Source organism: Bombina bombina, chromosome 7 (assembly GCF_027579735.1).
Source record: "Bombina bombina isolate aBomBom1 chromosome 7, aBomBom1.pri, whole genome shotgun sequence".
NCBI classification, from domain to species: domain Eukaryota; kingdom Metazoa; phylum Chordata; class Amphibia; order Anura; family Bombinatoridae; genus Bombina; species Bombina bombina.
In genome coordinates, this window is record NC_069505.1 from 222,317,655 (window position 1) to 222,332,906 (window position 15,252).

General features: G+C 39.8%; 1 protein-coding gene across 2 annotated transcripts in view; it reads right to left on the reverse strand.

Moving 5' to 3' along the window:
* Window positions 1–14,926, reverse strand: part of LOC128666172 (vitamin D 25-hydroxylase) — a 34,789-nt gene extending 19,863 nt beyond the window's left edge. The window contains exons 1-2 of one of the 2 annotated variants that reach the window (XM_053720624.1): window positions 14,418–14,926; window positions 7,102–7,243 (exon numbers count right to left, since the gene is read on the reverse strand). In XM_053720624.1, the coding sequence (XP_053576599.1) occupies window positions 7,102–7,108 (7 nt within the window). In that variant the 5' untranslated portion in view covers window positions 7,109–7,243; window positions 14,418–14,926. Of the gene's footprint in view, window positions 1–7,101; window positions 7,244–14,400 lie in introns of both variants that reach the window. The other variant, XM_053720623.1, reaches the window with a different exon arrangement.
* Between the last annotated feature and the right edge of the window lie 326 nt (window positions 14,927–15,252).

Consider the following 15,252-nt stretch of genomic DNA (forward strand, 5'->3'; position numbering starts at 1 on the left):
TCTGAAACTCTTCGAGCCGAAGAGATAGCTACTAGGAACAGAACTTTCTAAGATAAAAGCTTGATATCTATGGAATGCAAAGGTTCAAACGGAACCCCTTGAAGAACTTTAAGAACTAAATTTAAACTCCATGGCGGAGCAACAGGTTTAAACACAGGCTTGATTCTAACTAAAGCCTGACAATACGCCTGAACGTCTGGAACATCAGCCAGACGCTTATGCAAAAGAATAGACAGAGCAGAAATCTGTCCCTTTAAGGAACTAGCCGATAATCCCTTTTCCAATCCTTCTTGGAGAAAGGATAATATCCTAGGAATCCTGACCTTACTCCACCAGTAACCCTTGGATTCACACCAATGAAGATATTTACACCATATCTTATGATAGATTTTCCTGGTGACAGGCTTTCGAGCCTGAATCAAGGTATCAATGACCGACTCGGAGAAACCACGTTTTGATAAAATCAAGCAGTCAGACGCAGAGAAATTAGATTTGGATGTTTGAATGGACCTTGGAGTAGAAGGTCCTGCCTCAGCGGTAGAGTCCATGGTGGAAAGGATGACATGTCCACCAGATCTGCATACCAAGTCCTGCGTGGCCACTCCCTCTCCTGCTTGATCTTGGCAATTAGATGAGGGAGGAGAGGAAATGGTGGAAACACATAAGCCAGGCTGAAGGACCAGGGCACTGCTAGAGCATCTATCAATGTTGCCTGGGGATCCATTGACCTGGACCCGTAACGAGGAAGCTTGGCGTTCTGACGAGACGCCATCAGATCCAGTTCTGGTTTGCCCCATAGTTTAATCAGCTGGGCAAATACCTCCGGATGGAGCTCCCACTCCCCCGGATGAAAAGTCTGCCGACTTAGAAAGTCTGCCTCCCAGTTCTCTACTCCTGGGATATGGGTAGCTGAGAGATGGCAAGAGTGAACCTCTGCCCAAAGAATTATCTTGGAAACCTCCATCATTGCCAGGGGACTCCTTGTTCCCCCCTGATGGTTTATATAGGCTACAGTCGTGATATTGTCCGACTGAAATCGGATGAATCTGACCGCAGCCAATTGAGGCCAAGCCTGAAGAGCATTGAATATCGCTCTTAGCCCCAGAATGTTTATCGGAAGGAGGGCCTCCTCCTGAGTCCACGAACCCTGAGCCTTCAGGGAATTCCAGACTGCGCCCCAGCCCAGAAGGCTGGCATCTGTCGTCACTATAGTCCACTCTGGCCTGCGGAAACTCATTCCCCTGGATAGATGGACCCGAGATAACCACCAGAGAAGAGAATTCCTGGTCTCTTGATCCAGATTTAACAGAGGAGACAAATCTGTGTAGTCCCCATACCACTGATTGAGCATGCAAAGTTGCAGTGGTCTGAGATGTAGGCGGGCAAACGGAACTATGTCCATTGCCGCAACCATCAGGCCGATCATTTCCATACACTGAGCCACTGACGGCCGAGAAGTGGAATGAAGAGCACGGCAAGAAGTTAGAAGCTTTGATATCCTGACCTCTGTCCGAAAAATTTTAATTTCTACTGAATCTATCAGTTTTTTTTTAGGAAAGAAACTCTTGTGAGAGGGGAGAGTGAACTCTTTTCTCTGTTCACCTTCCACCCGTGAGACCTCAGAAAGGCCAGAACAATGTCCGTATGGGACTTGGCGATTTGAAAAGTCGACGCCTGGATCAGGATGTCGTCTAGGTAAGGAGCCACCGCTATGCCCCGCGGCCTTAGAACCACCAGTAGAGACCCTAGAACCTTTGTAAAGATTCTTGGCACCGTGGCTAACCCGAAGGGAAGAGCCACAAACTGGTAATGCCTGTCTAGGAAGGCGAACCTGAGGAACTGATGATGATCTCTGTGAATTGGAATGTGGAGATAAGCATCCTTTAAGTCCACGGTAGTCATATATTGACCCTCCTGGATCATAGGGAGGATGGTTCGGATTGTCTCCATCTTGAAAGATGGGACCCTGAGAAATTTGTTTAGGATTTTGAGATCCAAGATTGGTCTGAACGTTCCTTCTTTTTTGGGAACTATAAACAGGTTTGAATAGAAACCCTGCCCCTGTTCCTCCCTTGGAACTGGGTGGATCACTCCCATAACCAGAAGGTCTTGAACACAACGTAAGAATGCCTCTCTCTTTATCTGGTTTGCAGATAGTTGTAAGAGGTGAAATCTCCCCTTTGGAGATGAACCCTTGAATTCCAGAAGATATCCCTGGGAAACAATCTCTAGTGCCCAGGGATCCTGGACGTCACTTGCCCAAGCCTCAGCGAAGAGATAAAGTCTGCCCCTACTAGATCCGGTCCCAGATCGGGGGCTACTCCTTCATGCTGTCTTAGAGGCAGCAGCAGGTTTTTTGGCCTGGTTCCCCTTGTTCCAAGCCTGGTTAGGTCTCCAGACTGGTTTGGACTGGGCGAAATTTCCCTCTTGTTTTGCATTAGAGGAAGCTGAAGCTGCGCCACTCTTGAAGTTTCGAAAGGAACGAAAATTATTCTGTTTGGTCCTTAACTTATTGGACCTATCCTGAGGAAGGGCGTGATCTTTTCCTCCGGTAATATCAGAAATTATCTCCTTTAGACCAGGCCCGAATAGGGTCTGTCCCTTGAAGGGGATGTTAAGAAGCTTAGACTTTGAAGTAACGTCTGCTGACCAGGACTTAAGCCATAGCGGCCTACGCACCAGAATGGTAAAACCTGAATTCTTAGCCGTTAGCTTGGCTAAATGAAAAACGGCGTCAGAGATAAAGGAATTAGCTAACTTAAGAGCTTTAATCCTGTCTAAAATATCATCTAACGGGGTCTCCACCTGTAGAGCCTCCTCAAGAGACTCGAACCATAAAGCCGCTGCAGCAGTAAGAGGCTGGAGAATAAAACCTTGATGTATAAAAATTTTCTTAAGGAGACCCTCCAATTTTTTATCCATAGGATCTAGGAAAGCACAACTGTCCTTGACAGGGATAGTTGTACGCTTAGCTAGGGTAGAGACTGCTCCCTCCACCTTAGGGACCGTCTGCCACGAGTCCCGTATGGCGGCATCTATGGGAAACATCTTTTTAAAAGCAGGAGGGGGAGAGAACGGCACACCTGGTCTATCCCATTCCTTAGTAATAATTTCCGAAAATCTCTTAGGGACTGGAAAAACATCAGTGTAAACAGGCACTGCAAAGTATTTGTCCATCTTACACAATTTCTCTGGAACTGCAATGGGTTCACAGTCATCCAGAGTCGCTAAAACCTCCCTAAGCAATAAGCGGAGGTGTTCAAGCTTAAAATTTAAACGCTGTCATTTCAGAATCAGACTGAAGCAACGCCTTCCCTGAATCTGAAATGTCACCCACAGATAGAAGCTCTCCTACCTCGGCTTCTGAGTATTGTGAGGATATATCGGACACAGGTATTAAAGCGTCAGAAAGCTCTGCATTTGTTCTAGCCCCAGAGCTGTCTCGCTTACCTTGTAACCCTGGCAGTTTGGACAGTACCTCTGAGAGGGTAGCATTCATAACTGCCGCCATGTCCTGTAAGGTAAAAGAATTAGACGCGCTAGATGTACTTGGCATCACTTGAGCGGGAGTTATAGGTTCTGACACGTGGGGAGAGCTAGATGGCATAATCTCCCTTTTTTTAGTCAGAGAATCCTCTGGAGATAAATCTTTAAGCGCCATAATATGGTCTTTATATTTTATAGAAATTTCAGTACATTTGGTACACATTCTAAGAGGGGGTACCACAATGGCTTCCAAACATATTGAACAAGGAGTTTCCTCTATGTCAGACATGTTAAACAGACTAGTAATGAGACAAGCAAGCTTTGAAAACACTTTAATAAAGGTGAAACAGCAATTAAACAAAAACGTTACTGTGCCTTAAAGAGAAAAAAAACTAGCACTTAAATTGCAAAACAGTGTAAAGATACAGTAAAGACTTTGAAATTTTTACAGTATGTGTAAGGGACTAAAGCAACATTGCACCCACTTGCAAATGGATGATTAACCCCTTAGCCCCCAAACCGGATTTAAAAAACATCAGCCACCAGTAAAAAACAGTTGAGCACCTTGCCACAGCTCTGCTGAGGCTCCTACCTGCCCTCAAATACGATTTAGTGAAGAAATAAACCCTTTATGATTGTCCTCAGATGCCAGAGGACTCTTCTAGGGAAGCTGGATGTCTCAGTCTGCAGGAAACTGCGCATCTAGAGCGCAAAAATAGGCCCCTCCCACCATGTACTGGGCCTTAAGAAAGTACTCCTAGGAGTATCTGACTAGCCTTGTGGAAACTAGGCCCCAAATAAAGACTTATCTCCCTCAGAGAAAAAAACGTTCTATTTATGAAAACATGCAAAAGTTTTGTCACTAAGTAATATGAGTATTAACATGAGTATTACCCTGTTTTGTAAGCATGATCCCAGTCGTTGTTAAATCACTGCATCTAGCTTACCTCAAATATACAAGGCTCTGTCAGAATTTTCTAGAACTTATTCATCTCTCTAGAAATAAAAATACTGAACATACCTCAAAGCAGGTAATCTGCAGACCGTTCCCACAACTGAAGTTTTCCCATACTCTTCAGTTATGTGTGAGAACAGCAATGGACCTTAGTTACAAACCGCCAAGATCATCAACCTCCAGGCAGAATTCTTCTTCTAATTTCTGCCTGAGAGTAAAACAGTACAACGCCGGTACTGTTTAAAAATAACAAACTCTTGATTGAAGTTAAAACTACACTAAGTCACCACATATCTCTTGAGACTTCCTATCTTGTCGAGAGTTGCAAGAGAATGACTGGGGGTGGGGGTTAGGGGAGGAGCTATATAGACAGCTCTGCTGTGGGTGTCCTCTTGCAACTTCCTGTTGGGAAGGAGAATATCCCACAAGTAATGGATGAACCCGTGGACTGGATACACCTTACAAGAGAAATCAGATTGCCTAACAACACAAAGGTAATAAAGTACACTGTCATACAAGTCTGCGTATCGACTTTTTCAGACTGTCAGAGTGCCCGACAAAACAATCTTGTTTCCCCCTTGCTGCAATAAAGGAAAAATCCCTTAGCCAAGTCCCTCTCTTAAATCTCATATTGCCTTGAATACTCTTTATGAACCCAAAATAAGTTCAAAACCATCTATCTGCTCACAATATAAATCCTTATTGGAAAAAGGATTACTAAGTCCCAGAAGGAGCCATATTAGTTTGAGGATTAACCTCGTAAGTGCTGCTGTCCTTCAGTACCTTGAAGGCAAAATCACTTGCCTTAGATCCTGTAGGACTGATGCTGCTCCTTAGGTGTGGCAGGCGCTTCACTCCCTGTCATAGACCTGTAGGAAAAGAAAGAACAGAGTAACCAACTCTGGCTTTCCACAAAGGGGTAGCAAGTGTTAAAAGTAAAGCATAGGACTTCCTTGCCTCCTTGTAATTGCTAAAAGTCACCACTACTGTTACTCAAGAGATTGACATGGACACAGCTAGACCCCAATCCTTGCTTGCAGGGAAAAGTAGCCATAAAAGGATTACATTCTTCAGACACTAACTTTGCACCCCAAGGCAGAACAGTGTGCGATCTCATCGCGGAAACTGTAGTGCGTCTGCAGAAAGACCGGCCATGACAGTAAAAAAAAAAAAAAAAATTTTAAAAAAAATTGTCTGCACTTTTAAATTCTACCTGCAGGTGTCACTGTTCCGTTCTATCACAGTGTAAATATTTACTACGTTCCTCTCTTTTCAAATTCCTACAACTTCCTGAACTCCAGTGCGGTACAGGGTAACCGCGCATTGCAGAAAAGGTCAAAGGGCTTAACAAAAAAGTCAGGGTTAACAAATGTATTCTAGCAGTAAAAAAAAAAAAAAAAAAAAAGGAGCCAACCAAAATACTTAGACAGATTTAGTTTTTTTAAATAAATGTGTGTTAATATATAGAAGAGTGTGTGTGTGTGTGAGTGTGTATATTAATCTGCATTAGCGCACACACAAACATATATATATATATACATACACACACACACACACACATACATATCATATACATCAGCAGTATAAGCATGGAGCAGCAGCCCCTCCAAAATAAGCATATAGACCCCAGCAGTACAGTAGGGCAGGTTCCCAGGCAGACTGACACTGTGGGAACGTACAGCAGACATCAGCAAGGCTGTACATGAACCTGTCCTCATGCACACCGAGTAAGGGCAAAGAACGCAACACTGGCTCCTCAGAGACACTGCAGAAAAAAATCTCATTGCAGAAAATGAAAAAAAAAAGTTCTGCCTCTGGGACTTTGCACAACCTCCATGGACAGAGGGTCATGTGTAAGGCAGTTACACTCGCTCTTTGCCTCCTCCTGCTGGCCAGGAGTGGAATATCCCACTAGTAATTGGAATGACGTTGTGGACTCTCCATGTCATAGGAAAGAAAAAAGGATTAGTTTTTACTTATGTAGCATGGTCAGGCTGTAATGTTAATTTTTTGATAAATTAAATTACATTAATCCATTCACAATGTCATGCTCTTCCAGAGGTTTCTGTAAGATTGTTTTGGGCATTTTTATATTTAGAAGGTATCACACATTGTTGCTGTTGTAGTTCTAAAAACTGTGAATTTGTGGCAGAAATAACTTGGCTCTTCTTCACAGCAGCTTGTTATAAAATAAACATACCAAGTTGAGAAATAAACCATAAAGGGTATCGAACACAAATGTTTTATTTTATGATTCAGATAGAGCATACACTTTTAATCAACTTTAAGAGTTACTTCTATTATCAAATTATACACATACACACACCATAGTCCTGAGGGGTCTACACTCTCACCTTAAGTAAACTGCAACAACCAGGGTTCGGTCCGTCCAATATTCAAACCATAAAAAATGGCCGCACTTACTGGATTTCAAAAAGTGAAAGTACTTTATCTGAAGAAGGGTATTAAGTCCCTAAAACGTCACTTTTTTAAATCCAGTGAGTGTGGCCATTTTTTTTTATATGACATTCATACATACATAATACTTGGCACTTTGTAAGCTTTTTTTTGGCCCTGCCCTATTCATGCACTGAATATGCACTACATCCTGAAATATAATTTACTTCTCATGCAATGGAGAAAAACAAAAAAGTGAGTACCTCCCATTTTGGTGAGTTTGAGGAACAAAGGTAAAGATGGACGATCCGCAAACACATCGCTCTGGCGCACAAGGCATTCTTTCACGGCATCATAGCCATTCAGGACCACTGTAGATATGCCTCCCAGATCAAGGCTAAATATCTGAAACAGGAAGGGCAGATGCAGTTATGGATGAAATATTTATACAAATAATTTATATATTATATTCAAAACAGAGGCCCCTCCCTTTCACGCAAGCAAAAATAAAGCAGGAAAGTAAAAGAGGCAGCTTTCAGACATGTTTTGTGCAACACTGTGGTCAATCACTGCTCTTTCATATACATAATGGAAAATATTTGAGTGTTATGTCCCTTTAATCTATATAGTCTGACAGGCTATATAGGCCAGGTTAGAGGTTGACACACTTATGGGAAAAATTTTCAAAAAGTTAGACACACCTCTTAGAAGCCAGTAAAACATTTGTATTGATACATGTAAAATTCCATACAAATATAGGAACTTAAACTAAAAATTTTATATAGTGAGGTTTCCCTAAATTCCAGATTTTGTAAAGATTTGCACTAGGTCAGTGTTTCTCAAGCGCCGCCACAGGCATACACTTACTGCCTAAGCGCCGCCACAGGCATACACTTACTGCCTAAGCGCCGCCACAGGCATACACTTACTGCCTAATTACCCCCAACAGCAACACATAAATATTATTAGGTATCAGATATGTTTGTTTAAAACCAGTTTTACTTAATACGAACGCAGCAAATCATTGGCTCAACAAATAATAAAGCAACTTTTTGAGAAAACACCCACACAACACACATACAGTTCTTTAATACAATGTCATTTACATAAGAAAAAATTAGGGAAAGTAATATTTATATTAACACACTTCTGCATCAGACGTCATCATATACATTATCAGACTGATAGGCTATTATACCAGGCTCCTTTTATTGTGGCATACTTGCGTATAGTACACTTTTGTGGTATAAAACATTTAAGTCAAAAACAATCAGTGTATAGTCACAAAAATAATTAAAATAAAAAGAACAATGTGAAAATATACTGTGCACATAGATTCTTTGTGTAAAGGAAAAAAAATAAAAACTTTAAATTACTCTGACGCAAGTAGGAAACTTCCAAAAAAATATTCAGGAAAACAGCAAGTATATCCAATAGTTAAAACATGCTTATAGTTAACCTCAAATAGAGAAAAATAAAAACAATAGTACAACACCTTTCCAAATAGAGCCCAAATTGAAAACTCTGTTAAAACACACTCACGTGCTCATGAGCTGCACTAGCTCAAAGAATAGCGCTTTCTTTATAAATCACTCCGGCAAAACAGGAACTGGTAAGCAAATAAACATTTATTCCACAATAATTAAAGAATAACAAAAAAAGTTACTCAGGGCACAAATGTTGACATCAATAGCAACATAATACCACCACAGAAAAAGTGCATTAGCTCACAGGAACCGAGTGTAAAGTGATGTTGCGGTGGTCATGTGATGTCCCTTCCTGGTGACGTATCCTATATAGTACAATTTTGCTAGAACATTTCATCATGACATTTTCCTTGAGATATTTCACTGTGGCCTATATCTGGCACATGACTGCAACACTTTTCCAGGAGCTTTCCACGTGACACACTTTATAGAAGCATTTTTCAAATCCAGTTCTGAAATGTCAGTAACGGATCAGACTAAGGATTTCCCTGGATGACAACGTTTGGAGTCAGTTACAGTGAGTGTAAGTGACCAGATCAAACAGTGAATTCAAATCTGGGATGTTAGGAGAGATTGAGGGTATATCTGAGAAACAATGAGAAATAATTAAAGGGCAAGTGTCTGGTCAAAGCTCCAGGTACCTCCATGCGAGGGGACATTTACAAAAGGATGAGAAACAAAATTATAGCTAAAATTTGTTTCCATTTTCATTTGAAGCAGGACCTCATTATTTCTATCTAATAAAAAAAAAAATGTACATTAACAAAAGAAACACTCACCAGGACAAATGTGTTAAAACAGGTTACTTATTTCCCTATATTTACATTTTTATAATCAGTGAAGATGTCAAACGTGTAAGCTCTGGGCAATGTGAAGTCAGATGCGGTCTCTGTTACATCACTCTACAGTGGAATGCATTTCATGTTAATCTTTGCTTAAGGCATAAAAGATGGAATTCAAGTGAGAAACACAAGTCATGTGGTCAGAGATCACAAACTATATTCCTGTATAGTAGAACAGAATAGCTTAAAGGGACAGTCTAGTCAAAATTAAACTTCCATGATTCAGATAGGGCATGCAATTTTAAACAACTTTCCAATTTACTTCTATTATCTCATTTGCTCAATTCTTTAGATATCCTTTGTTGAATAAATAGCAATGCACATGTGTGAGCCAATCACGCAAGGCCTTTATGTGCAGCAACCAATCAGCAGCTACTGAGCATATCTAGATATGCTTTTCAGCAAGTGATATCAAGAGAATGAAACAAATTAGATAATAGAAGTAAATTAGAAAGTTGTTTAAAATGAAATGCTCTTTCTAAATCACAAAAGAAAAAAATTGGGTTTCATGCCCCTTTAATTCTGGCTCAGATAAAAGTGCAGTATTATGACATTCACATTACAGGTAGATATGTGATCTAGCAGGGAAAGAACACAAAGATAAGCAAATACAATGTTTAATACACATATACTTTATTCCACGTAAAAAGGAATGCCTGGTAAATACCTGGCACTTGTTCAATAAAAAGTAAAACTGGCACAGTTCACTCAGTGTCCATACCCCGACTTCCATTTTAAGAGTGAACAGTAACTTCCTTTAAAAATTCAGAGAAATGAGAATGGTTTGATAGATAATGCAGCTAGATGACAGATAGACCAACCTAGCAGAACCTGCACAATCAAGATGCTGAGATTCACCAAAGCTTACTGAAAAAGGAATAAACAATGAGGTATAAATGTATCAAATATTAGAACAAGTAACAGTTATTGTTACCCTGTTCTGATTTTTTTCATGATTCAGATAGAAGATACTATTTTGAACAGCTTTCCAGTTTACTTCTATTATCTAATTAGCTTCATTCTCTTGGTATCCTTCATTGAAGATACAGCAATGCACATGAATGAGCCAATAACATCATGCATATATATTCACACACCAATCAGCAGCTCTGAGCATATCAAAGGATACAAAGAGAACGAAACAAATGAGAAAATAAGGAGTAAATTAAAAAGTTGTTTAAATTGCATTCACTCTGAATAATGAAAGGACAAAAATGGTTTTCATGTCCCTTTAAGAAACAAAGAAAATTACTAACACACTAAAAATAGAGCACCACACTACAAGTATGCACTAAGTACTCTAAATTTGACAGGTTTGGTAGATTATAAGCTATTTTAGTTTAATTATTTAGCCATTAAAGTGAATATTGTTACAAAAGTATAATAAATGTATTATAGATGTAAACAATGATGACTTAACATGTCATTGGTTTGCAGTAAGTTATCTACCTGTTCCACCAATAACATGCAGGGCACCTGGTATCTAAACCAAGTGTAACTGCAAAAAAAAAATAAAAAAAAAATATATATATATATCCCCATGTCACTAACTGTCTCTTTCAGATCTCATCTTGGATGTCCTCTCACTACCTTAAGATAAATCTCTCCAAAACTGAGCTCCTTATACCCCCGACCTTCTTCCAAAATCTTCATCCCCATTTCTTTATAACTGTTGATAACCCCATCATAACCCCTGTCCCACATCACACTTGACTCAGATCTTTCTTTTACTCCTCACTTCCACTTTAAAAACCCATCTCTAAAATTAGACATTTCCTCACACAAGACACAACTAAGATTTTAATCCACTCTCTCGTCCTTTCCTGCATCGACTACTGCAACTCCATCCTCTCTGGTCTCCCTAGCTGCCACCTAGCTCCTATACAATCCATAAAGAATGCCTCCACCAGGCTCATCATCCTTACACATCTTTACACGTCGCTCTTCATCTGCTGCACCTCTCTGCCAATCCCTTCACTGGCTTCCTCTTGCTTCCAAGATTAACCACAACATTCTCACTCTGACATACAAAGCCCTCAACTGCACTGCTGCCCCCTATATCTCAGACCTTGTCTCCAGATACTCTCCCCCCGTCCCCTTCGCTCTGCTCACGATCTCCTACTCTCCTCCACTCTTGTTACCTCCTCACATTCCCATTTACAAGACATCTCCAGACTGGCTCCCATCTTGTGGAACTCTCTGCCTCACTCCACAAGACTCTCCCCAAGTATTGAAAGCTTCAAGCGCTCCCAAAAGACTCTACTATTCAGGGATGCATACAACCTACACTAACTGTCCTATCTCCACTGCTATCCCCTTGAACCCCTTAGCATGTAAGAATATGAGCCCATCTGTTTATAGTTCACCTTCACAAGAGCCAACTACAACAGTGCAACTCTCGGCAGGGACCTCTACCCATTTGATCTCTGCAAATGTTATCTTGTATACCGCCTATTTTTATAGCGTTGCAAATCTGTTGGCCAACTACAAATACCTAATAATAATAATAATAATATTAGTAACAGTAAATAACATGCAGGGAATCTGGTTTATATATATACGGCACACTACAATCAAACAACCACCTGGTGCTCTGCCAAACACATGTACAGCAAACAAGGTGATGAATCCCATGGACGGTATCCGTGCTCCTCAGAAACTTCACACAGCAGGTTTTTTAATCCGTTTTAATAGTAAAGGTGAACCAAACGTTTCGGCTCTCACAGGAGCTTTTGTCAATGGTAACCAAAACGGACACTATTGACAAAGGCTCCTGTGAGATCCGAAACGTTTGGTTCACCTTTACTATTAAAACGGATTTAAAAAACTGCTGTGCCTGCGGTGTGAAGTTTCTAAGGAGCACAGATACCATCCGTTTGATATATATATTGATATATATATATTGATATATATATATATATATATATATATATATATATATATATATATATATATATATATATTAGCAATAAGTAACCTTATATATAATAGTGGTAGCAGCAGTAACATGCAGGGCATCTGGGTTATATAAACACAGTGTGTGATAGTAGCAGTAAGTAACATTATATATAATAGTGATAGCAGCAGTAACATGCAGGGCATCTGGTATACATACATATATATATATATATATATATATATATATATATATATACACAGTATATGTGTGTGTGATAGTAGCAGTAAGTAACATTATATATACACTAGTAATAGCAGCAGTAAGTAACATTAGACATAATAGTGATAGCAGCAGTAAGTAACATGCAGGGCATCTGAGATATATATATATATATATATATATATACATATATACATACACACACATACATACATATACATACACACACAATATATCAGTGACGTTCACTCATAGGAGGCAGGGGAGGCAGTGCCTACCCTGCCATATGTGGCCAAAGCTTAATTACATTTTAATTAAAACAAAACAAAAAAAGTCCCCCAAAAATATTTTCCCCCCCATGTAATGCTATGGAGAGGCAGGTACAGGAACGCTTCTCTCCATTGCAGTACATGGGTCAAAGGAAAAGCTGTGCTGCAGCGCCACCTGTGTTCTGTCAATATATTAGCAGCAGAAATTGGTACCAATAGGAGGCACCCCTCTTGATGCCTCCTAGCAAGTGAAGGATATATAGATTAATCAGGAGGATGCAGTGAGCAGGGTCATGTGACACAACTGGAAGCTGAGGTAACCTAAGAACAGATGACACCAAGCAGAAGAGTAAAGTAGTATTCTACATCTCTTGTGATTCACAAATTGTGTTCAGATACAGCTCGTTAACAGGGGGACAGTAAGTGAGCATAACCCAATACTGACAGGAAGTCAAAGGGTCAATTCAAATTTAAATCCATAATTTAAAACCCAGAGTTTGAAGTTAAGTGTGCAGTGTCCACATTATTGAAATTAAAGTTTTTGACATTGCATATTGCTAAGCCTCCCTTTTTCATGGTTATTTGATTTAATTAGGTACAAACTCCATATATGTTATGTCTGTTCAGTCAGAGGATGCAGTATCTATTTTTATTTTTCTCTGTGTCTCCATTTATTTTAAAGACTGCTGTTAACTTGTAATTCACAAATCAATTGAAAGCTGTTGCATTGTGTTTTTAATATGTGCTGCTTTTTTACAAGTTTATATTAATAAAAGGAGATAATGAGTCATTTAAAAAATATATGTAATTATTGCAGTTAAATGTTTTTAGAAATAATGCCACTGTAAAGTAACTGGTTAAACACATAGCCAAAGGGAGACATTTAAAATTAAACTTTCATGATTTAGGTAGACCATGCTATTTTAATTAACTTTTCTAGTTATTTATATTTTGAGAATTAGCATCAACTGTTACTGGCCCTATGTCAGCAAATCAAATTAGTTTTTAAAAGGAACATGAAAGTCATAATTACATTTCCATCATTCAGATAGAAATTGCACAAAAAAATAAAGAAACTTTCTATTTTACTTTTATTATTATGTACTTCATTCTTTTGGTATCCTTTGGTGTCCTTTGTTGAAGAGCATACCTAAGTGGTGTTGTGCACGTGCGTTTCTTGAACACCATATTGCAGCAGCTGTGTTGGCAGTATTGATAACTTGTCATTTGTGTAAAATTTGTATGGTAAATTATTTCTATTTTTACAATACTGTACAGTAGTGAGTAGAGAAGAGATTGTGTATCAGTCTAATTGCTTAGTAACTGGCACTGTGCCACATAATTGTGTGAATATGTCAGTGAGCAGAGTGTGTGTGGGTGTCAGTGAGCAGAGTATGTGTGCTTTATTCTCCAGGAAATCAATACATTTGCGATGAGCTGGTGCTTTAGTGCAGTGTTTCTCAACAATGGTCCTCAAGTACCCCCAACAGGCCAGGTTTTCATTATAGCTGAATCAGTGCACAGGTGAAGTAATCAGCTGATCAGTAACTCAGTGGTTACTAACTTGCTCTCACCCATCACCTGATTATGTCACCTGTGCACTGGTTCAGCTATCATTTAAACCTGCCCTGTATATATATATATACACACATACACACTATATATATATACACACATACACACTATATATATATATATATATATATATATATATATATATATATATATATACATATACACATATATACACACACAGTATATATATATGATAGTAGCAGTAAATAACACACAGTAACCCAGCAGTATTCCCTTCCCCCCATATTAGCAGGGTATAGGATTATAATACCTGTCCGTGGACCTTACTTTGCTTCTTCATGTAGACATGAGGGTCAGATGCCAGAGCCAGGATATTGCCAATGAGGGGTAAACCTGTGGGCCCTGGGGGGAATCCCCTGGGTCTCCTTTGCTTTATGATGTGCCTGACCATAAAGACACTGAGCAGCAGCAGCGCACAGCTGGCCAGGGCGCCACATACCTGGGCAACTGACCATACTGATCCCTCATTCATTTCTAAAGTGCTGCTCACCCATACGGTGTTTAATAAAACGGCTCCCTCCCCTTGCATGCTCAGCTCCCCGCCTCTAATTCCCCGGTGCCTCCTCTCCTGGTTATAAATAAATATACAGAACCCTCAGCATAGCCGCTTCGTTTTCTCTCCCAATTACTGTTATTTTTTAGCCTTTTCCTTATTATCTTCATCTACTGTCATTTTAGCCATGATATTTTAACTCTTTATTTGCCCAGTCTCTACCTTCAACTTCCTACAAGAACATGTCACCAGGCAACAGTGCCAAAACTCTACTGAATCCTGACAAGTGCTGCGCCTGCGTCAACTTCCGCTTTCGCTTTGCTCCGCCTCCTGCATATTGATTGGTGTTTACATTAGGGGCGTGTACTTGCGTCATTCCACAAAAAGTACTGACATTTCCCAATGCGCTCAGTGTGAGTGTGTCCTGTGTAACTGTATATACACGGATGTAACTCTCTGTAAGAGCAACAAGCTGCAGTTTAGTGGTGGAGCCCCTCAGTGAGATTGGCGCCACTTTATGTTACCATGTCCAACACCTGCTTCTTTGTAAATCTCCTCAGAAAGTCTGGCGGACTTAATTAAATTTAACCTGAGGCCCTCACTTTATAA